The 24,125-nt window shown below is 43.1% G+C and overlaps 1 protein-coding gene across 1 annotated transcript in view; it reads left to right on the forward strand.

The window, feature by feature from the left end:
- The window catches only part of DNAH5 (dynein axonemal heavy chain 5), a 278,502-nt gene that overhangs the window by 47,865 nt on the left and 206,512 nt on the right, over positions 1-24,125 (forward strand). Inside the window, exon 2 of the mRNA XM_034657084.1 lies at positions 21,883-22,017. Within this exon, the coding sequence (XP_034512975.1) occupies positions 21,883-22,017 (135 nt within the window). The remainder of the gene's footprint in view (positions 1-21,882; positions 22,018-24,125) is intronic.

Genomic DNA, 24,125 nt, shown 5'->3' on the forward strand with positions numbered 1-24,125 from the left:
AAATAAATAAATAAATAAATCTTAAAAAAAAAGACACAACTTTCTAAGCAGCGCTAGACTGGAATTTGTGGGTTATGTTCAATTCCTTGGAAACTTCTCCCCTGCCTTGCTGTTATCGCTAATTGTAGTTCTAACTTTTTTGCAATCAAAAAATATAGTTTATTTTTCACTTATGAGGTGACTGTGAGGATCCTGGAATTTTATGTAGAATTAAATCATCACAAGTTTCTTGGGCAGGTGGGTTTATTTCCTATTTTACAACTTAAGACACAAAAGCTTGGATGTCCTCTTGCTGGAAGAGGACAGAGCTGGGATTTAAATCCAGGTCTGTCTGACCTCAACGCTTGCACTTTTCTATATCATCACATGGCACAGGTTGTACACACAAGGCTGCAAGGCCCAAAGTAGGTGACTCTCCACAATTCAGGGATGGAGGGTTCAGGAATGTGAGCACAACATGATCATACAGAATACAGATCCAAGGGAAGCTCGTACCTTCTCTTCTTTTTCTAAGGCATGTTTCACAATTTGTATTTATATCGTATTTGTAATTATAGACTTATCATTATGCTATTTGTTTAATATCTTCCCTCAGTGAAGGCAGGAATGACGGTTTTTCATTGATTCTGAGATGGACATATTTCACATTTTAACTCCACGATTTCAGAATGCATCTTAAAATTGAGTTTGTGTTTAAGTTTAATTGGCACCATTTTATCTTTCTCTTTGAGTGTTCCATAAAATAATTATGCGTGTCACAATTAATTTTTTTGCTGTTGATTAAGGTGTTTTAATTAGCTGCTCTATGCTTCATATGTAGTGTAGTAGCCTTGCCCCATATAAGGCACTCACAGACATTTGTGGAATGAAGGAATGAAGCAATAAATGAATGAATGAAAGTGGAACTTTAAACCTTGCCTGAAGGTACTTGGATTTCTGGATGAAGTCTCCTGCCCCTGTGAGGCCCGTTGTCCACTCATATTTTCTCATTACGTCTGATTTAAGATTTGTTCATGGCCAATATTTTCAACTGGGAAGAGTGCATTGTCTGCCCAGATAGAGCTGGAGAGACCCTGAGAGAGAGTTCCTGTAGGAAGAGTCTTGCCCAATGTTCCATGGTGGAAACTACTCCTACAGAAACCCTCCTGAGTCTTCCTCCAAGTAATTTTGATAACTCTTCTCCAGCAACCAGAAATCAATTTTATTTGAGGCCGACAATGAGGGGGCAGATGGTCAGATGTAGATTCAGCCTTGTGCTTTGCCTTTGTGCTGCTAATGACAGTTCTCAGCCTCCTTCATTCGAGGGGATCCCTGAGGACACTCTGCCGTGCCCAAGGGGGTTTGAAATTCAGGCATAGAGGTTGGAAGACTTTGCATTTTACCACGAAACCTCAAGAGAGCCATGGTTACGCTTGCCAAACACAAAATGAATGCCACCAGCCATCTGTGGAAATTTTTCCAGAAAGCAACTCTCCCCAAAGAGATAATGTTGTAAATGGGCTGCTGGAACAAGGATGGTGCCTGACATAGCATTAGGGAAGTGCCATGTAATGTAACTAATGAAAGATTAGCAGACATATAATGAAATGTAACCTCTGTCCAGAGGTCATGCGTTGACTGAGGATTCTTGGGCCTGATACTAAGATGCTGAGCAAGAGGGATGAGAAAATGCTGCTATTTGCTGGTGACCTTTTAACACCACGCAGAGGAGAATGACTTGTAGTCTAGATACCATCTTCATTCACAATTAGAACAGGAAACAGCCTCTCGCCAATACCCAGAGTTTGATTTAAAAAATGTCCCATAAACAAACTCTAACTTCCTATGCTCTAGTTTTTTGATTACCAAATAATATTCAGGTCTGAGTGTTGTCTCTTATATTAACCCTACACGTGGAGGCCACGCCCTAGTGTTGGTGTTGACCAGGTGAATCTCCCAAGTTCAAATACCAGATTAGCCTCCAAATTAGCAGTAGGTATTCTGTTTTCTTTTTTCTAAAGATTTGATTTATTTCTTTGACAGAGAGGGAGAGAACATAAGCCGGGGGCAGTGGGAGAAGCAGGCTTCCCTCTGAGCGGGCAGCCTGATGTGGGGCTCCATCCCAGGACCCTGGGATCATGACCTGAGCCAAAGGCAGCCTCTTAAGGACTGAGCCACCCAGGCTCCCCAGCAGTAGGTGTTTTAAAACCGAATTAACATCTTCGCTTTCTAGTCAGTCTTGTAAGGTTANGTAGGTGTTTTAAAACCGAATTAACATCTTCGCTTTCCAGTCAGTCTTGTAAGGTTAGTTAGCAGAATATTAGCAGGATGAGTCCCCTATTTCCTGATTAACTTTGGGATTTGAGTTCCTGAGACTTGGACTCCAGGGTCTAAATCCTAGATTTAACATGCCCAGCCTTAAGTGTCCTGCTTTTTATTCTTCTCGATGAGAGAAACCATGCATATTAGATCTCTCAAGTCACTCTGGCTGTGGTTTCCCATTCATGTGCTCCCAGTAAGGCTGATCAAGATGTTTAGTCACACAGAATAAATTACCTTGGTTTATTTGTTTTTGCAACTGGGTGAGCAAAAGTAATTTATGGGCATCATTTGCTATTTGCATATGAAATAGGCTTCCGTTCTTTGTGGGGAGAGAATGGCTCCTTTGGGTCACAATTAGCCTATCTGACAATTAGTCACAATTAGTCACAATGCTGGCAGTTAATCGTGCACACAAAGTTGTTGAGGCAAAGTAATCCTGAAATTCTTGACTTGAGCAATTTATTCAGTGGCTTTCTCTGCTTTCTATTTGATACGGTCTGAAGTTTCTCACTGTTCAAAGAAATTATTTAAATATCTCTATTGACTCCAGGCTTCCTGTTGGGCAGCGTCTAGAATTAAAAGACCATCAGGAGTGTTGTAACCCAGGAGTTCAGGTGCTTTGATTGGCTGATAAACACGCCCGAGAGGCACGGTTAAACTGTATGGCTGTCAACAGTATTGCCCTAACAACACAGGCTTTGGAACAGAGGAGAGGCCCAAGGGGAGAGCCTCTAGAAGGAAACCTTGAATAGCATAGGTGCGCTTGGAATTCTTATTCTGTGCACACATGGTGACTAGTACATGCAAAGTGGAAATGTGAGGGTGAACTCCTGATCCTTCAGAGTTTTCACTTGAAAGCCTGTTGGATGAGGAGGAGGCCTCCCCGAGTTCGAGGATCGTTCAGGAAGAGCTCTGGCCACCGGATGCATAGGCGTCTATGATGTTTCGGATCGGTAGGAGACAGCTCTGGAAGCAGAGCATCACCCGCATTTTAACGGTGAGGAGTTGTTGTCCGTGAACTTGCCAGGGGGTCTTGGATGATCCTACTTCACACCTGGGTGGAAAAATACCTAAAAACAATTCAAAGTCACATTCTGATGAGATTGTGAGAAATGTGTTTGTTCACTAATTTTTGGATGGTTCGTAAGGTTACATGTTGATATTCCAAATACAAAAAAAAAAAAAGAGGGACTGTGTCTTTGGGCTCTTGTGCACATTGCCGCCCCAACAGTAACTACTTGTAGGGATCTGTGCTGCAACTTTGGGGAACGTGCACCGTGCTGCTCTGAGGGGGAGAAATGCCTGCAGGGCCCGTTGGTGACTTTGCATTCTTTCAGACCTGGACGGTTTGGTTGGTAATGGGAGATAGTTACGGCAGATTCTAGGCGGCACATTTTCTAGGCTCTTTGGAATCATTCCCCCTTTTCTGTAGGCCTGGAAATGAGGTCACTGACCGTGAGATGCAAGGATGTGCCTTTGGAATCACATTGAAGAATGAGCTTCCCTGGCAAAGGGCTCAGCTCAGCAGTTTTTATTATGCAAATGTAGAAAGGGATTTGGAGCCTTTTCCGCAGACAGTTGCTGTGGGAAGAAAGTGGAGTTTGCTCTAGGACTCTGTTCTCAACATTAACCCATGCTTCCTCGGGGCGTTATCTCTGTGTCTCCTGTGAATCCCCAGGAGTCCAGATGATTCTGGCTCCCTTGCAACCTGCTCTTTCACCACCAAACAGCAAGGATGCAGTCTCTGCGTTGCTCAGCACCCGGCCGGCCACCAGCTACCCTCCACTTCCCCAGCCCCACCATTCTGATGCGTCCTTTCCAAGGTCAGTGTCTTCCAGCCGAGCTCTGGAACTTGTTTGCCTGCGAACAGTCATTCTTTAAGACCCCATGCCAGCAGTGCCTCCTCTGAGAAGCCCTCCCAGCACCTTGCTTCTGCGTCCCCTAGTGCCCTTGTCCTGTCACTGCAGAAAAGTGACATTTGTCTACATATCCTCTACCTTCACTAGATTGTGAGTTCCTGGAGGACAGGGGTGATGGGCTTCCCAGTTTTAGATAGCCTTCCCTTAGCAAGAGCCTGGCACTGATAGGCCTTAATTTTATGCTTAGTTAATAAAGTGAATGAATTAAACTTCTTGTGTGTCTGAATATTTTTCCTGTATCTTACTATCAAGTCTAAAACATTAAAATCGATAATTTTGTATCTTGACTATGTAGGTTTAATGAATTATACTCTTCTTTGGCACGAGCTACCATTTGGGAGTAAGCTTTTGGGGGGTTTCATTTATATATTTTGGGTGCTGGTTCTGTTCTCCCCACTGAAGAATGAGATTAACAGAGTTACTTCAATAAGGTTGCAGTGTATTGTGTAAATAATTATACATTTTCTATATAGTGCACTGATATGACAATTTATTAAATGACAACTTTGTGACCTTAAATAATGACAAAGATTCCAAAGCTACTTAACATAAAAACTATAATCTCTATGTCCAGAACCTTGGTCTGGAACTATTAACTGCAATGATGTTATCTTACAACTAGGCTATTGTAATATAATAATTGACTTTATCCAGATTATGCACACAAATTAACAACTCAAAGTACCATAAGCTCCTCGGTTTAGAAAAGTGAAGCCATACATCCTTTCTGTTGTGTAATAAACACAAGTGTTTTCCATGAAAAAACCCGAAATAATTCTGTATGTATTCACTCACTTATGTATAAAAATATGGCCCAGATATGTCTATCTTCTTTCTGCTTTTCTCGAAGATGAACAGTGTTCAGTGCAAACTTACAAGTGTACAACAGACATGAGTTCCTGACTTAGGGATTCTGTTTTCTTTCCTTCTCTAAAATTAAACTGAAATACGTAATTTTGCTGGTTGACTTTGTGGACTTCTAGAAGAAAACTTGAAAGATTTATGATGGTCCTCTTGACTTAAATTCACCTAATTGCAAAGCTGATTTTAAAATGGAGACTAGTTCTCTGCTCTCTTCAGGGATGTGTATTGTTTATTTTTTGCCCTGCATGCGCTTGTGCTAGGGAATATTGTTGCTCCTCGAATTTCAGATTGCCAGGCTTCTCTAAACAGTGATGGGGGGTGCATAGAGACTGTGGGGGAAGAGAAGGGCCAGGCCCCTGGGGGAGGCACCACGCCGTCCCCTGCTGAGAAACCATGAGGCGGGGCCACCATTGTTCCCTTGGGAGTGCGTGGGTAGAAACCAAGATGGAAAAGAACCTTTGGTCTCAGATATCTTTTGAAAGCTCAAAGGGTGTGGGTTTTGTTATCCTCTGGCAAAAGAGCCAAGCAGGGTCTCAGTGTCCTTTGTTCATCAGGCCCAGGCATGTTTGGCTGGGGAACACATTTCACACATACAATCCAGTATACAATATGAAAACAATTCTCTTGCAGCTCGGGAGGTGAATGGCTCTAGGTTTCAGCTGGGGAGTGGGGAGGGGACAGGTACTGCTTGTTAATGCTCAGCTGAATATTCCTGAGTCTGATCGAGTTAATGCTCAAGGTGCCCACGTCATAATCACGCCGTAGCTAGACCCTCGGAAAGTGCGGTCAAGTGCAAAATCCATCCATTCCACAAATATCTGTTGAATGCCTACTTTGTGCCAGGCGCTTCTGCGTTCCATGACGGGCAGGCGGGAGCACTTCCGGGCCCCATGAAGTTTAGAGCTGAAGCTAGTGCTAACAGTTGGTGTTGGCATCATGCCAGTAACAAGAAGGAAAAAAGAGGTCTGGAGTTGGAGGGATCCCAAATTTATGCCTCTGGACTTTCTCTGTTGAGTTCCTACCTCAAGTGAGAACCTGGTCATACTCATCAGTCATGATCAGTTCATAGAATGATTTCCTTTGGAGCAGTGTTCTTAGGCTGGGCTGCAGGTGAGAATCGCCTGGGAAATACCAGTGCTCAGGACCCCCTTGGGACAAGATAAGTTAGAGTTTCGGGGTAGAGGCAGGCATCAGTTATTTTAAAACTCCCCATGATTCTAATGAGCAGCCAGCTTTAAATGCTCTGGTTTATTGTGTTGAATAAGGGAATTTTTGAATTTTGTTCCTGTGCCATAGGTAATGTGAACGGTGGCACCATATATTTTAGCTTGTGGGTGAAATTATATGGCTACTTGAATTATATGGCCCCTGCAGCCAGAGGGAACTCTTGGAATTCCACAAGAGAGGTATTCCTGATTTGGAGTAAAACCACCGTGGGTGGGAAGGAAGATAGAATATGTGGCCCTGGGTAGGTCCACTAAGGACCTTTGATCAGATCCCACAATTTGGTGTGCAGAAAACAGACTTTAAGTTAGAATGTGGATAATGGAATGCCAGGGGCAGAGAAGGTTGTGGTGATGGTGTGGTGATCCCTCCAGCAGGTTTTGGATCGATTTGGGTGAAAAATCCACATATAGTAAAAGGTAAAGAGGGGAACTTTTACTGGCCTGGAAAGAATGACAGATAAGGGAGTGAGTAAATGGGGAGATTTGGGGGCCCTGAGAACTCCAGTGAAAATAGACAAGATTCCAGAACTTTTAGGACAAGAAGACAGCTGGGATCTTCTCAGTTTAAGTGCTATCTCTTTGCAATGAGGGGAGCGCAGCTCTCCTTGTATAAAGGAGGGCTTCACTGTAGCACCTGCTGTGAGTGGGATTAGCCATCGTGGAGTGTCTTTCCCATCCAGAAACCACTTCACCGGAGCGCTCTTCAGGTGGGAAGGAGGTGCCGCGCTTCCTCTGCATGTGTGGCCCTTCACCAGGAGAAATGAAAAGAAGGGGGTAAGAGGAAGCAAGATTTGAAAAGCACAGTCAGGAGGGGAGAGTTGCTGGGTTGTGGGTCTCCCAGCCAGTTAAAGATCAAGTTTGGATGCTCCAGGAAGCACCGCATAGCAGGCGTTCCCAGAGGAAATGGGGCCATGTGGGTCAAAAGGAAAATGCTGGAAAAGAGGAAGGCTTTTCTTTGTTGGAAGACCTGGAAAGAGAGGTCCCTCTGTGGAAGTGAGCAGGAGAACCACTTCCGTCAGGTTTCGTCATTCAACACGTTGTAGGATATAGGCGAAGTGAGCTTGGTTATATGCGCTGTAAATTGAGGGAGAGCTGTAATCCACACTAATGGTAGGATTTTGTGCAGTGGTTTATACTCGAGACACAACAGCATTGAAGACCTAGGAGCTTATTGACTGAATTCTGAGCCTGCAATCATGGGCTCAGACTGTGCTAGAATAATGTGTTCCAGCCCTTAATTACTTGAGAGTGGCTTGTAAATGATTAATTTGGTTAATTTATCCACTCATTAGGTATCAATTGAGGCTCCTCTATGTGCTGGGGACTGTTCTAGGCACAGGGGATATTGCAAAAATTAAAATAGAACATGTCCCTCTTTGTGGAGCTGATACTCTTGTGGGAATGATGAAATTCGGTTGATATTCATTTTATTTTAACCCTTAGGAGATGAGAAGGATCAGGTTATACATGTGGCAGATTACCAATAATGAGGCGTTTCAGCTGGGCATACACTTTGAATAATTTCTTCTTCCGCTCATGGATTTGCCCTGATTCATCCACAGTTAGGGAAGGTGATATAAGGTGAAGCTAACTGGCCTGAGATGATCAAACCCATGTCCTTGGCCTCTTTGGTGCTATGTTTCATCTAGTGATTAGTTATCTGTGGACTTGGGATTGATATTGAGAGCCAAAGCAGAATCAGTCTCAGAGGTACTCACTTCGGTGATTTAAGATAAGCAGTTTCACCTGTAATTCAGGGACTCACATTTACAGTTATCTCCAGTGAGGATTTTAATCTAGATTATACTCTCCTCTACCATGTTTGTTACATTGCTGTATGAATCTGTATACATAAAAAGAACCTAACACCCAAATCAAGAAAATAGAAATATATTCATTCAAAGATATGCAGCTAACGCTCAGTGAAACAGATCCCTTTCTCTTTCTCACATTCAGACCTGCAACAGGCTAATCATGTCACCTGGAAAAATTTTTTTTTTTAAACAAGTATTTTTTTGGCTGCAGAACTCATTCTGGACCCCATACACTTCGCCGTGCAAAGGTGTCCTGTGAAGACCTGAGGTATACAGTATGACATAGATAAAAGTGAAGTTGTTCAGGCAAAAGCAGCAACAGTGGGGAAGGCGTGGAGTCCAGCCTACTGGCTGCCCCAGCAGGGAGCCCACCTTCTAGGCACTTTTAGGAGTTGAGGATGGGAGGTTACCATTTGCTGGGACACAGGAGTGCGATGAGAGAGCTGGACTCTGGGCATGCCAGCTGGGAGCCAACTGGACACCAGTCCATACTGGTACTAAAATGTCTGGTATAACTCAGAAAATGGTGCCTGTTAACCCCAGTTTCCACACACACACGCACAGCTCCTTCTATAACCCATGCAATGTATATGGGGATCCCCCCAAGAGTGCCCTAGATAATCCTTGAGTGGAAATTTAAAGAAACAGTGTTTCTGAAATATCAGTTTGAATGGATGCAAAACTCTTAGTTGCCTGGGACAATCATGTCTTGGCTTGGCCCTCAAAAACAACAGGGCTTGGTTGCCCAGCCCTGCCACTTACTTAGCTGTGTGCTTTTGGGAAATTGTTAATGGTCCATAGTCTCAGGTTCCTTGTGTGGAGATAGAAATGTCTACTTCATGGGGCTTTTGTGACAATGAAACCTAAGCACAGTAAGGGACTGATGNAAATAAATAAATAAATAAATCTTAAAAAAAAAGACACAACTTTCTAAGCAGCGCTAGACTGGAATTTGTGGGTTATGTTCAATTCCTTGGAAACTTCTCCCCTGCCTTGCTGTTATCGCTAATTGTAGTTCTAACTTTTTTGCAATCAAAAAATATAGTTTATTTTTCACTTATGAGGTGACTGTGAGGATCCTGGAATTTTATGTAGAATTAAATCATCACAAGTTTCTTGGGCAGGTGGGTTTATTTCCTATTTTACAACTTAAGACACAAAAGCTTGGATGTCCTCTTGCTGGAAGAGGACAGAGCTGGGATTTAAATCCAGGTCTGTCTGACCTCAACGCTTGCACTTTTCTATATCATCACATGGCACAGGTTGTACACACAAGGCTGCAAGGCCCAAAGTAGGTGACTCTCCACAATTCAGGGATGGAGGGTTCAGGAATGTGAGCACAACATGATCATACAGAATACAGATCCAAGGGAAGCTCGTACCTTCTCTTCTTTTTCTAAGGCATGTTTCACAATTTGTATTTATATCGTATTTGTAATTATAGACTTATCATTATGCTATTTGTTTAATATCTTCCCTCAGTGAAGGCAGGAATGACGGTTTTTCATTGATTCTGAGATGGACATATTTCACATTTTAACTCCACGATTTCAGAATGCATCTTAAAATTGAGTTTGTGTTTAAGTTTAATTGGCACCATTTTATCTTTCTCTTTGAGTGTTCCATAAAATAATTATGCGTGTCACAATTAATTTTTTTGCTGTTGATTAAGGTGTTTTAATTAGCTGCTCTATGCTTCATATGTAGTGTAGTAGCCTTGCCCCATATAAGGCACTCACAGACATTTGTGGAATGAAGGAATGAAGCAATAAATGAATGAATGAAAGTGGAACTTTAAACCTTGCCTGAAGGTACTTGGATTTCTGGATGAAGTCTCCTGCCCCTGTGAGGCCCGTTGTCCACTCATATTTTCTCATTACGTCTGATTTAAGATTTGTTCATGGCCAATATTTTCAACTGGGAAGAGTGCATTGTCTGCCCAGATAGAGCTGGAGAGACCCTGAGAGAGAGTTCCTGTAGGAAGAGTCTTGCCCAATGTTCCATGGTGGAAACTACTCCTACAGAAACCCTCCTGAGTCTTCCTCCAAGTAATTTTGATAACTCTTCTCCAGCAACCAGAAATCAATTTTATTTGAGGCCGACAATGAGGGGGCAGATGGTCAGATGTAGATTCAGCCTTGTGCTTTGCCTTTGTGCTGCTAATGACAGTTCTCAGCCTCCTTCATTCGAGGGGATCCCTGAGGACACTCTGCCGTGCCCAAGGGGGTTTGAAATTCAGGCATAGAGGTTGGAAGACTTTGCATTTTACCACGAAACCTCGAGAGAGCCATGGTTACGCTTGCCAAACACAAAATGAATGCCACCAGCCATCTGTGGAAATTTTTCCAGAAAGCAACTCTCCCCAAAGAGATAATGTTGTAAATGGGCTGCTGGAACAAGGATGGTGCCTGACATAGCATTAGGGAAGTGCCATGTAATGTAACTAATGAAAGATTAGCAGACATATAATGAAATGTAACCTCTGTCCAGAGGTCATGCGTTGACTGAGGATTCTTGGGCCTGATACTAAGATGCTGAGCAAGAGGGATGAGAAAATGCTGCTATTTGCTGGTGACCTTTTAACACCACGCAGAGGAGAATGACTTGTAGTCTAGATACCATCTTCATTCACAATTAGAACAGGAAACAGCCTCTCGCCAATACCCAGAGTTTGATTTAAAAAATGTCCCATAAACAAACTCTAACTTCCTATGCTCTAGTTTTTTGATTACCAAATAATATTCAGGTCTGAGTGTTGTCTCTTATATTAACCCTACACGTGGAGGCCACGCCCTAGTGTTGGTGTTGACCAGGTGAATCTCCCAAGTTCAAATACCAGATTAGCCTCCAAATTAGCAGTAGGTATTCTGTTTTCTTTTTTCTAAAGATTTGATTTATTTCTTTGACAGAGAGGGAGAGAACATAAGCCGGGGGCAGTGGGAGAAGCAGGCTTCCCTCTGAGCGGGCAGCCTGATGTGGGGCTCCATCCCAGGACCCTGGGATCATGACCTGAGCCAAAGGCAGCCTCTTAAGGACTGAGCCACCCAGGCTCCCCAGCAGTAGGTGTTTTAAAACCGAATTAACATCTTCGCTTTCCAGTCAGTCTTGTAAGGTTAGTTAGCAGAATATTAGCAGGATGAGTCCCCTATTTCCTGATTAACTTTGGGATTTGAGTTCCTGAGACTTGAACTCCAGGGTCTAAATCCTAGATTTAACATGCCCAGCCTGATTTTTATTCTTCTCGATGAGAGAAACCATGCATATTAGATCTCTCAAGTCACTCTGGCTGTGGTTTCCCATTCATGTGCTCCCAGTAAGGCTGATCAAGATGTTTAGTCACACAGAATAAATTACCTTGGTTTATTTGTTTTTGCAACTGGGTGAGCAAAAGTAATTTATGGGCATCATTTGCTATTTGCATATGAAATAGGCTTCCGTTCTTTGTGGGGAGAGAATGGCTCCTTTGGGTCACAATTAGCCTATCTGACAATTAGTCACAATTAGTCACAATGCTGGCAGTTAATCGTGCACACAAAGTTGTTGAGGCAAAGTAATCCTGAAATTCTTGACTTGAGCAATTTATTCAGTGGCTTTCTCTGCTTTCTATTTGATACGGTCTGAAGTTTCTCACTGTTCAAAGAAATTATTTAAATATCTCTATTGACTCCAGGCTTCCTGTTGGGCAGCGTCTAGAATTAAAAGACCATCAGGAGTGTTGTAACCCAGGAGTTCAGGTGCTTTGATTGGCTGATAAACACGCCCGAGAGGCACGGTTAAACTGTATGGCTGTCAACAGTATTGCCCTAACAACACAGGCTTTGGAACAGAGGAGAGGCCCAAGGGGAGAGCCTCTAGAAGGAAACCTTGAATAGCATAGGTGCGCTTGGAATTCTTATTCTGTGCACACATGGTGACTAGTACATGCAAAGTGGAAATGTGAGGGTGAACTCCTGATCCTTCAGAGTTTTCACTTGAAAGCCTGTTGGATGAGGAGGAGGCCTCCCCGAGTTCGAGGATCGTTCAGGAAGAGCTCTGGCCACCGGATGCATAGGCGTCTATGATGTTTCGGATCGGTAGGAGACAGCTCTGGAAGCAGAGCATCACCCGCATTTTAACGGTGAGGAGTTGTTGTCCGTGAACTTGCCAGGGGGTCTTGGATGATCCTACTTCACACCTGGGTGGAAAAATACCTAAAAACAATTCAAAGTCACATTCTGATGAGATTGTGAGAAATGTGTTTGTTCACTAATTTTTGGATGGTTCGTAAGGTTACATGTTGATATTCCAAATACAAAAAAAAAAAAAGAGGGACTGTGTCTTTGGGCTCTTGTGCACATTGCCGCCCCAACAGTAACTACTTGTAGGGATCTGTGCTGCAACTTTGGGGAACGTGCACCGTGCTGCTCTGAGGGGGAGAAATGCCTGCAGGGCCCGTTGGTGACTTTGCATTCTTTCAGACCTGGACGGTTTGGTTGGTAATGGGAGATAGTTACGGCAGATTCTAGGCGGCACATTTTCTAGGCTCTTTGGAATCATTCCCCCTTTTCTGTAGGCCTGGAAATGAGGTCACTGACCGTGAGATGCAAGGATGTGCCTTTGGAATCACATTGAAGAATGAGCTTCCCTGGCAAAGGGCTCAGCTCAGCAGTTTTTATTATGCAAATGTAGAAAGGGATTTGGAACCTCTTCCGCAGACAGTTGCTGTGGGAAGAAAGTGGAGTTTGCTCTAGGACTCTGTTCTCAACATTAACCCATGCTTCCTCGGGGCGTTATCTCTGTGTCTCCTGTGAATCCCCAGGAGTCCAGATGATTCTGGCTCCCTTGCAACCTGCTCTTTCACCACCAAACAGCAAGGATGCAGTCTCTGCATTGCTCAGCACCCGGCCGGCCACCAGCTACCCTCCACTTCCCCAGCCCCACCATTCTGATGCGTCCTTTCCAAGGTCAGTGTCTTCCAGCCGAGCTCTGGAACTTGTTTGCCTGCGAACAGTCATTCTTTAAGACCCCATGCCAGCAGTGCCTCCTCTGAGAAGCCCTCCCAGCACCTTGCTTCTGCGTCCCCTAGTGCCCTTGTCCTGTCACTGCAGAAAAGTGACATTTGTCTACATATCCTCTACCTTCACTAGATTGTGAGTTCCTGGAGGACAGGGGTGATGGGCTTCCCAGTTTTAGATAGCCTTCCCTTAGCAAGAGCCTGGCACTGATAGGCCTTAATTTTATGCTTAGTTAATAAAGTGAATGAATTAAACTTCTTGTGTGTCTGAATATTTTTCCTGTATCTTACTATCAAGTCTAAAACATTAAAATCGATAATTTTGTATCTTGACTATGTAGGTTTAATGAATTATACTCTTCTTTGGCACGAGCTACCATTTGGGAGTAAGCTTTTGGGGGTTTCATTTATATATTTTGGGTGCTGGTTCTGTTCTCCCCACTGAAGAATGAGATTAACAGAGTTACTTCAATAAGGTTGCAGTGTATTGTGTAAATAATTATACATTTTCTATATAGTGCACTGATATGACAATTTATTAAATGACAACTTTGTGACCTTAAATAATGACAAAGATTCCAAAGCTACTTAACATAAAAACTATAATCTCTATGTCCAGAACCTTGGTCTGGAACTATTAACTGCAATGATGTTATCTTACAACTAGGCTATTGTAATATAATAATTGACTTTATCCAGATTATGCACACAAATTAACAACTCAAAGTACCATAAGCTCCTCGGTTTAGAAAAGTGAAGCCATACATCCTTTCTGTTGTGTAATAAACACAAGTGTTTTCCATGAAAAAACCCGAAATAATTCTGTATGTATTCACTCACTTATGTATAAAAATATGGCCCAGATATGTCTATCTTCTTTCTGCTTTTCTCGAAGATGAACAGTGTTCAGTGCAAACTTACAAGTGTACAACAGACATGAGTTCCTGACTTAGGGATTCTGTTTTCTTTCCTTCTCTAAAATTAAACTGAAATACGTAATTTTGCTGGTTGACTTTGTGGACTTCTAGAAGAAAACTTGAAAGATTTATGATGGTCCTCTTGACTTAAATTCACCTAATTGCAAAGCTGATTTTAAAATGGAGACTAGTTCTCTGCTCTCTTCAGGGATGTGTATTGTTTATTTTTTGCCCTGCATGCGCTTGTGCTAGGGAATATTGTTGCTCCTCGAATTTCAGATTGCCAGGCTTCTCTAAACAGTGATGGGGGGTGCATAGAGACTGTGGGGGAAGAGAAGGGCCAGGCCCCTGGGGGAGGCACCACGCCGTCCCCTGCTGAGAAACCATGAGGCGGGGCCACCATTGTTCCCTTGGGAGTGCGTGGGTAGAAACCAAGATGGAAAAGAACCTTTGGTCTCAGATATCTTTTGAAAGCTCAAAGGGTGTGGGTTTTGTTATCCTCTGGCAAAAGAGCCAAGCAGGGTCTCAGTGTCCTTTGTTCATCAGGCCCAGGCATGTTTGGCTGGGGAACACATTTCACACATACAATCCAGTATACAATATGAAAACAATTCTCTTGCAGCTCGGGAGGTGAATGGCTCTAGGTTTCAGCTGGGGAGTGGGGAGGGGACAGGTACTGCTTGTTAATGCTCAGCTGAATATTCCTGAGTCTGATCGAGTTAATGCTCAAGGTGCCCACGTCATAATCACGCCGTAGCTAGACCCTCGGAAAGTGCGGTCAAGTGCAAAATCCATCCATTCCACAAATATCTGTTGAATGCCTACTTTGTGCCAGGCGCTTCTGCGTTCCATGACGGGCAGGCGGGAGCACTTCCGGGCCCCATGAAGTTTAGAGCTGAAGCTAGTGCTAACAGTTGGTGTTGGCATCATGCCAGTAACAAGAAGGAAAAAAGAGGTCTGGAGTTGGAGGGATCCCAAATTTATGCCTCTGGACTTTCTCTGTTGAGTTCCTACCTCAAGTGAGAACCTGGTCATACTCATCAGTCATGATCAGTTCATAGAATGATTTCCTTTGGAGCAGTGTTCTTAGGCTGGGCTGCAGGTGAGAATCGCCTGGGAAATACCAGTGCTCAGGACCCCCTTGGGACAAGATAAGTTAGAGTTTCGGGGTAGAGGCAGGCATCAGTTATTTTAAAACTCCCCATGATTCTAATGAGCAGCCAGCTTTAAATGCTCTGGTTTATTGTGTTGAATAAGGGAATTTTTGAATTTTGTTCCTGTGCCATAGGTAATGTGAACGGTGGCACCATATATTTTAGCTTGTGGGTGAAATTATATGGCTACTTGAATTATATGGCCCCTGCAGCCAGAGGGAACTCTTGGAATTCCACAAGAGAGGTATTCCTGATTTGGAGTAAAACCACCGTGGGTGGGAAGGAAGATAGAATATGTGGCCCTGGGTAGGTCCACTAAGGACCTTTGATCAGATCCCACAATTTGGTGTGCAGAAAACAGACTTTAAGTTAGAATGTGGATAATGGAATGCCAGGGGCAGAGAAGGTTGTGGTGATGGTGTGGTGATCCCTCCAGCAGGTTTTGGATCGATTTGGGTGAAAAATCCACATATAGTAAAAGGTAAAGAGGGGAACTTTTACTGGCCTGGAAAGAATGACAGATAAGGGAGTGAGTAAATGGGGAGATTTGGAGGCCCTGAGAACTCCAGTGAAAATAGACAAGATTCCAGAACTTTTAGGACAAGAAGACAGCTGGGATCTTCTCAGTTTAAGTGCTATCTCTTTGCAATGAGGGGAGCGCAGCTCTCCTTGTATAAAGGAGGGCTTCACTGTAGCACCTGCTGTGAGTGGGATTAGCCATCGTGGAGTGTCTTTCCCATCCAGAAACCACTTCACCGGAGCGCTCTTCAGGTGGGAAGGAGGTGCCGCGCTTCCTCTGCATGTGTGGCCCTTCACCAGGAGAAATGAAAAGAAGGGGGTAAGAGGAAGCAAGATTTGAAAAGCACAGTCAGGAGGGGAGAGTTGCTGGGTTGTGGGTCTCCCAGCCAGTTAAAGATCAAGTTTGGATGCTCCAGGAAGCACCGCATAGCAGGCGTTCCCAGAGGAAATGGGGCCATGTGGGTCAAAAGGAAAATGCTGGAAAAGAGGAAGGCTTTTCTTTGTTGGAAGACCTGGAAAGAGAGGTCCCTCTGTGGAAGTGAGCAGGAGAACCACTTCCGTCAGGTTTCGTCATTCAACACGTTGTAGGATATAGGCGAAGTGAGCTTGGTTATATGCGCTGTAAATTGAGGGAGAGCTGTAATCCACACTAATGGTAGGATTTTGTGCAGTGGTTTATACTCGAGACACAACAGCATTGAAGACCTAGGAGCTTATTGACTGAATTCTGAGCCTGCAATCATGGGCTCAGACTGTGCTAGAATAATGTGTTCCAGCCCTTAATTACTTGAGAGTGGCTTGTAAATGATTAATTTGGTTAATTTATCCACTCATTAGGTATCAATTGAGGCTCCTCTATGTGCTGGGGACTGTTCTAGGCACAGGGGATATTGCAAAAATTAAAATAGAACATGTCCCTCTTTGTGGAGCTGATACTCTTGTGGGAATGATGAAATTCGGTTGATATTCATTTTATTTTAACCCTTAGGAGATGAGAAGGATCAGGTTATACATGTGGCAGATTACCAATAATGAGGCGTTTCAGCTGGGCATACACTTTGAATAATTTCTTCTTCCGCTCATGGATTTGCCCTGATTCATCCACAGTTAGGGAAGGTGATATAAGGTGAAGCTAACTGGCCTGAGATGATCAAACCCATGTCCTTGGCCTCTTTGGTGCTATGTTTCATCTAGTGATTAGTTATCTGTGGACTTGGGATTGATATTGAGAGCCAAAGCAGAATCAGTCTCAGAGGTACTCACTTCGGTGATTTAAGATAAGCAGTTTCACCTGTAATTCAGGGACTCACATTTACAGTTATCTCCAGTGAGGATTTTAATCTAGATTATACTCTCCTCTACCATGTTTGTTACATTGCTGTATGAATCTGTATACATAAAAAGAACCTAACACCCAAATCAAGAAAATAGAAATATATTCATTCAAAGATATGCAGCTAACGCTCAGTGAAGCAGATCCCTTTCTCTTTCTCACATTCAGACCTGCAACAGGCTAATCATGTCACCTGGAAAATTTTTTTTTTTTAAACAAGTATTTTTTTGGCTGCAGAACTCATTCTGGACCCCATACACTTCGCCGTGCAAAGGTGTCCTGTGAAGACCTGAGGTATACAGTATGACATAGATAAAAGTGAAGTTGTTCAGGCAAAAGCAGCAACAGTGGGGAAGGCGTGGAGTCCAGCCTACTGGCTGCCCCAGCAGGGAGCCCACCTTCTAGGCACTTTTAGGAGTTGAGGATGGGAGGTTACCATTTGCTGGGACACAGGAGTGCGATGAGAGAGCTGGACTCTGGGCATGCCAGCTGGGAGCCAACTGGACACCAGTCCATACTGGTACTAAAATGTCTGGTATAACTCAGAAAATGGTGCCTGTTAACCCCAGTTTCCACACACACACGCACAGCTCCTTCTATAACCCATGCAATGTATATGGGGATCCCCCCAAGAGTGCCCTAGATAATCCTTGAGTGGAAATTTAAAGAAACAGTGTTTCTGAAATATCAGTTTGAATGGATGCAAAACTCTTAGTTGCCTGGGACAATCATGTCTTGGCTTGGCCCTCAAAAACAACAGGGCTTGGTTGCCCAGCCCTGCCACTTACTTAGCTGTGTGCTTTTGGGAAATTGTTAATGGTCCATAGTCTCAGGTTCCTTGTGTGGAGATAGAAATGTCTACTTCATGGGGCTTTTGTGACAATGAAACCTAAGCACAGTAAGGGACTGATGACTGGCAGAGCCGTAGCTTGCACTGCCGCTGGGCAAATAGAGCGAAATGACACTGTCAGGAGGGTTGGGGAAATGGGTGTCCCTGCTCAGCCACAAAAAGGGCTCCTAGACCTGACATTCACTTCCGGCTGCCAGTGATGTTATTGGGGTAGACCCGGGTCTGAGACAAACCTGCCGACAGAGCTGGGCTTTCTAAGACTGGAGGGAGTTTAAACATTAGTACAATTAAAACATTATTATTGAAAAGTTCTGTTCCTCCTGAATTTTAATTCAGCCATTTTAATTCAAGTGCTGGTTGACTTAGTTATTGTCTCAAGACTGCTCCCACTTTAACCTTCACAATTACCTTTCACGTTTGGACCTGTATCTTCATTTTACAGATGAGAGTAAGGTCTCTCCTATAGTTGGCGATTGTCAACCTGAGGCCAAAATGATACGTGTGTGGTCTATATACAGGCATGCAGACTTGCGCTGAACTGTAGGGTCAAAGGCAAAAGTTAGTGTTTTAAAAAACATTGAATGGGTAGGTTTGTCATGAGAAAACGTCACAGAGCTTTATTATGAAAGCACACGCTTTGGGTCTTTGTTGGGATTCCTACTTTAAAACCTCACGTCTCTTGTCCATATTAACTTTTGACCCAGTGAGAAGGAGCTCTGACGGTAGAGAAGCAATGGCACTTAGCAGTCGGTTGGTCTCCTGCTTGGAGTCTGGAGTTATGGAAACAGAATTCTGGAGAGGTTGACTGGCAGATGCAAATGGCAGAGCCGAGACCGGAACCCAGGACCCCTCTGACATCCAGGGCTCATTGGTCCACATTGGTGGCCTTACAGCAGCCCTTGTTTCCTGTGAGCTAACACATTAGCTCCCCTTTTCTTGTAGGGTGGCCACAGCGTATCTTGTCACCAAATGGCAGAAATGTTTGACTACTTTCTAGATTTCTTTGGACATCGGATAGGTTTCCTGGCGCCTCCCTACCCCCATCCATTGGTGCTTGTTCATGCAACACAAAACAATTTTAATGTGACTCTTAAAAAAATATTCCATCCTCCACCTCTTGCTGTTTTCATCCCACTCCACCCTCCCTCTCCAAGTGTTCTCCATGTTGAAACATGGAGGCCGACAGGACAGCCACCTTCAGACAGCCAGTCCCCTGACTGCTGGTTGCTGCCATTCCGTAGCAGCCAGAAAGCTGCAGGCCTAAGTGTATGGGCTGACAGTGCTCCAATCTGGTCACTAAATATTTGTTTGACCTTACTGACTTCTAGTGGTAGTAAAAAACCAATTCCCTCGTTATACCAGGATACTTTAGGATACGGCAGTGAGAGTTGAGATCGACAAACTTGTGTGTGGTCTTTCCTCTACGTGGCTCGAGGGACTTGCTTCATATTACTTGTCTTTAGAGACAGAACAATCAGTTTATGCAAGAACATATTCGTTGCTTAACATGCTTTTTAGCGTAGCTCTGAAAACATTTAAAGACACATTGATAATTCACTTTGTACACATGATACTTCTTTGGAATTTTTCTTCTAATGTGATACTTAAGTAAAAATAGAATAATTAGCGATCTGTTTTAGGGACCAATCTCTCCTTTCCTCCACTAGGATATGGAAGAAAAAAAAATATATCTATTTCTTCCCCCTTTGGAGTCTTATAAAATCAGGTCATAGAGAATGTGTTGCCATGGTAGAGTCTTATTTCAGTTTCTCTATTCTCTGGAAGCCTTCAGTTGCTTCACATCCTAACTCTTCTGGTTCTCTGGTTCTTTTCTTTCTTTGTCGCTACCCAGCATTGGCCATCTTATTTTCATGCCCGATTCTTGGCTCCCCTGGTTGCCCACCATGTTCTCAAGCTGCTGAAGCCATTTAGTACAAACCCCGAGAGTTCACTTTGAAAAGCATTTTTATTCCTCCCTGCCAAGAAGGAAGAAAACAGTCGAAACAATGGGACATTGTCCTTGTTTTAGCCTAGCCACATTTGAAAACAGATTTAAATTTACTTCTATTTGATGTTTATGGAACGTATACTTTATGTCAGGACGTGTTAGTTCCTTTAGGGAGAAATGGCAAGAAAATAGGCTAATTGTTTATTATTTTTTTAAACCTTAATCCCTCCCTCCATCCCCAATTCTTTTTTCAAGCAGTCCCTTCAGGTTCTGGAAAACAAATGTTAGTTGCATGGGTCCACAGATGTCCTTTCAACCCCTCTGAAATCCCCAGCTTTTTCTCATCACTGTTTTTTAAGTTCTTCTTGTGTTTTAAAAAATTCTTTCTTTTTCTTTTTTTTCTTCAGAGAGAGAGAGTAAGAGTGTGCATGCAAATGGGGGGAGGGGCAGAGGCAGAAGGAGAGAAAGAGAATCTTAAGTAGGCTCCACACCCAGTGCGGAGCCTGATGGGGGGCTCCATCTCATGACCCTGAGATCATGACTTGAGCTGACATCAAGAGTTGGACTCTTAACCAACTGAACCACCCAGGCAGGCACCCCCCCAAATTATTTGATTGTAAATTCCTCTCTATCTACTAGAACCACAACCCTTTCCTTCGTAGTCAAGTTTCTGGAAAGAAGAGTTTATAGTCAGTATCTTTGTATTTCTCTTTTCTCAATCAACTTTTTCATCCATTTGCTTTCTGTCCAATCAGTGAAATTATTCTACAAGGATTACTCTGTTATCTACTGCCACATAACAAACCACACCAGAACATAAGGGCTCACAGCAGCAACCATGATCTATTCTTCCCTGTCTTGAGTATGTGGGTGATGGGGCTCAACCGGGTGGTGGCTCTGCTTCACATGGCAGTGGGCTGGATTGCGGTCATCTATAGGTTGTGATGTCCAAGATAGCTTCCTCACATGGAGGAAGGTTGGTTCTGGGGTGTTGGCTAGGTTGGCTGGGGCTGTTGACCAGAACACCTTGGTTTTTCTTCCATATGGTCTCCCCATGTGGCTTGGACTTCTCCCAGCGTGGTAGCTGGGTTCCCAGGTGGCATTCCCAAGCACAAAGGCAGAAACTGAAGATCTCCTAAGGATTAGCCTAGCCGGGTTTGAGGTCTTACCTTTCCGTGCATTCTTTTGGTGAAAACTGGTCACAGGGCCCGCCAAATTCAAGAGAGGGGGAGGTTCATGGCATGGTCCTATTGCCAAAGAGCTGTGGGATGCTGCAGCTGCAAACACAATTAGTTACTAAGGATGTCCTAACTGGTGTATCCATATTGCTGAATATTTTGCAGCTATCACACAGATAGGAATAGCCTATATTGAAGTAGAATGTGGTCTGTGGTGTATTATTAAAAGAAAATGCATGAAAAATTTTATAGTATAATATAGAGATGTATGTATACATTTGCATATGTTTGTATTGGCATAGTGCGTATGGAAAGATACACTTCAAACTGCCCACATTGGTTATATTGAACATGCCTTAGTATTATAATTAACAGTCAGTTTAAAGGTAAGCAATGGTATTCAGAAGTCAATTTCACGACCAGATATAAATCTGTAAACAAACAATAAAGGTAGGAGATAACGTAGGAGAATATTACTTTAAAGGCTTAAAGGATGTTTGCAAAAAATGGGAAACTCTTTTTTCGTGTGTCTGTTGAATGTTTATGTATGCATAGAAATCTGTAAAGATTTAGAACAAAATAATTGCAGTAATAATTTCTGGATGGCAGATGATTTTTCTTTCTTTTTTTTCCCTTTTAACTTCTGTGTATTATAGAATTTTAAAAACAATGAGCATATCTTATCTTCATAATAGAATAACATTATTTCTAAAAATGGAAGATAGTACATAAAAACTGCTACCATTAAGGTGTCTGTTATCCAAATACGCAAGACTTGAAAAAGCAATAATCACAGAAAATTATCATAAAATGCATCCATTTGAGAACAGTAGTTGTCACGTAACATTTTTGTTCCTTTCTTACAGCAAAGACTGAAGGAAGAGAAGGAAGCCAAACGGGCACATTTGGATAGTAGGCATGACTACTTATTTGCGATTGTAGCTTCCTGCATAGACCTGGACAAAACCGAAGTGGAAGATGCCATTCTTGAGGGGAATCAGGTGAGATGCATTTGAGTTCTCACTGACTTGATTATGGAGGGCACAGAGAGTCTATTGACCCAGTTCTATGGCAGGACCTGTGTTGGGCTGTAGAGGGGATGTCTGTTCTAACATGGGCAAGACTCCATTCTGATGGTACAGGTGGTGGCAGATTGACACACGGGCTCTCCAGCTCTTCCTGTTGAGTGGTGTACTTATAACTGTCATTTAAGTCCCATGGTTCTGACAGCAATGTCTGCATGTTTCTGAATCCAATGATGCTGGGTTCAGGCGCCATCTTGGAACCTGAGTTTGGAGAATAGAATCTCCTCTCTGCTTCTGATTTATTATGTTTTGCATTTATCCTGTTCTAACATGGGTGATTGAATTGTTCCATAGTTTCCTGATTTTGACTTTGGTTTGGCAGCTGAATCTGGTTTCTTTTGTTCCTGAATGTAACTTCCATTTTCTGCCATGATTTTCCTCCAAAATCTGGGGTGTGATTTGATTTTGGAGAGGGAAGATCAAAATATGGGGGGATATAATTTCCTGAGCACCAAGAAAGGCATATCAGGAGTGCTGTGATGGTTGCTGAATGTTTTTTGTTGTTGTTTGTTTGCCTTTTTAGTTTTTAGGCATAAAAATAGAGGGAGAGAGGGTGAGATGTTTCCGTTGATAGGGGTGTCACACTATTGATAATGTTATTTGGTGGTACCCTTATAAATGTTTAACAACCAGCTTTGAGCGAGGGTAGAGGGAGGCACTATTTTGAGTGTTTGCTGATTATCATGGTGTTAATACTCCCACCATGGATGATTCCAGACTATGTTACTAAAGGCTTAGTTGGAAAGAGTTGTGATCAGTTGGCTGTCATGAATCAGTATGAGCTGGCTTCAGCATTCCACTGGCTTTGTTCCTTCCTACCATGTCACTCTGGTGAGGTCACTAGGAGTCAACAGTGAGGGGTGGATAACACTAAAATGGCTCAACCACAAGATGGATCAATCAGGGATTGAGGAAATGCCCTTTTCCTCCCTTTTCTCCTCCTCATCACAGCTGACGTTTGTTGAATATTTACCAGGCGTCAGTCTCAAATAAGTGACTTTCATCTGTTATCCTACTGAATTTTTATAATGCCAGGAGGTAGATAATATTATCCTCCCAAGATGGAGGCATAGAAGGAGACAGAATCACTTGCCTGATTCAGTCGTGGAGGGATTGTTCCGCTGGTGAAATGCTTAACTCTGCCCTATTTCCCAATTCGGACATTGGATTTGGGATCATGCAAGTGGAATATATGAGTAAAATTTCTGAACTGTAGGAAGCCCAAGTTAAACTGCCTCGTCATATTCAGGACCAGGAAGGTCAAAACCTGGAGGCTGAAAGAAAACATCCTGGCTTGGGCCCACAAACAACATAGAAGGGCAGGAGTTTCAATACTGGCCTATTGGAAATACCTCCTTCATAGTCTTGGCTTAGAAGTTAATCTCAACGAGGGCATCCCACTTGGCCCCATAGCATCCTCAATCAAGGAAGTGTAATGAAACAGGACAACTTGCTCTTCCCTATATATCGTAGTTCTGTCTATAATATTGTGGAAATGGAAAGGGGCTTATTTTTTTCCACAGTTAAATTTTCAGGCTAGAGTTTATCGTATGGAAACATTTTAAATTGTGGTAATGGCAGAGAATGTAAAACATTTTAACATTTTTTTTTTAAAGTAGGTTCCACACCCTACAACACTGAGATTAAGACTTGAGCTGAAATCAAGAGTTGGGTGCTTAACCGACTGAGCCACCCAGGCACCCCATTAATCATTTTTAAGTAGACAGTTCAGTAGTGTGAAGTATGTTCACATCGTTGTGTAACCAACCTTCAGAACTCTTTGTCTTGCGAAACGGAAACTCAATATCGTCAAACCATCCAGCCCCGTGGCCCCTGAAAACCACTATTCTATTTTCTGTCTCTGTGAATTTGACTACTTTAGACACCTCATATAAGTGAATTCATACGGTATTTGTCTTTTCGTGACTGGCTAATTTCATGCAGCAAAATGTCCTCAAGGTTCATCTGTGTTGTAGCACGTGTCAGAATTTCCCTCCTTTTTAAGGCTGAATAATATTCTATCA

This window comes from Ailuropoda melanoleuca, chromosome 3 (assembly GCF_002007445.2).
Source record: "Ailuropoda melanoleuca isolate Jingjing chromosome 3, ASM200744v2, whole genome shotgun sequence".
NCBI classification, from domain to species: Eukaryota; Metazoa; Chordata; class Mammalia; order Carnivora; family Ursidae; genus Ailuropoda; species Ailuropoda melanoleuca.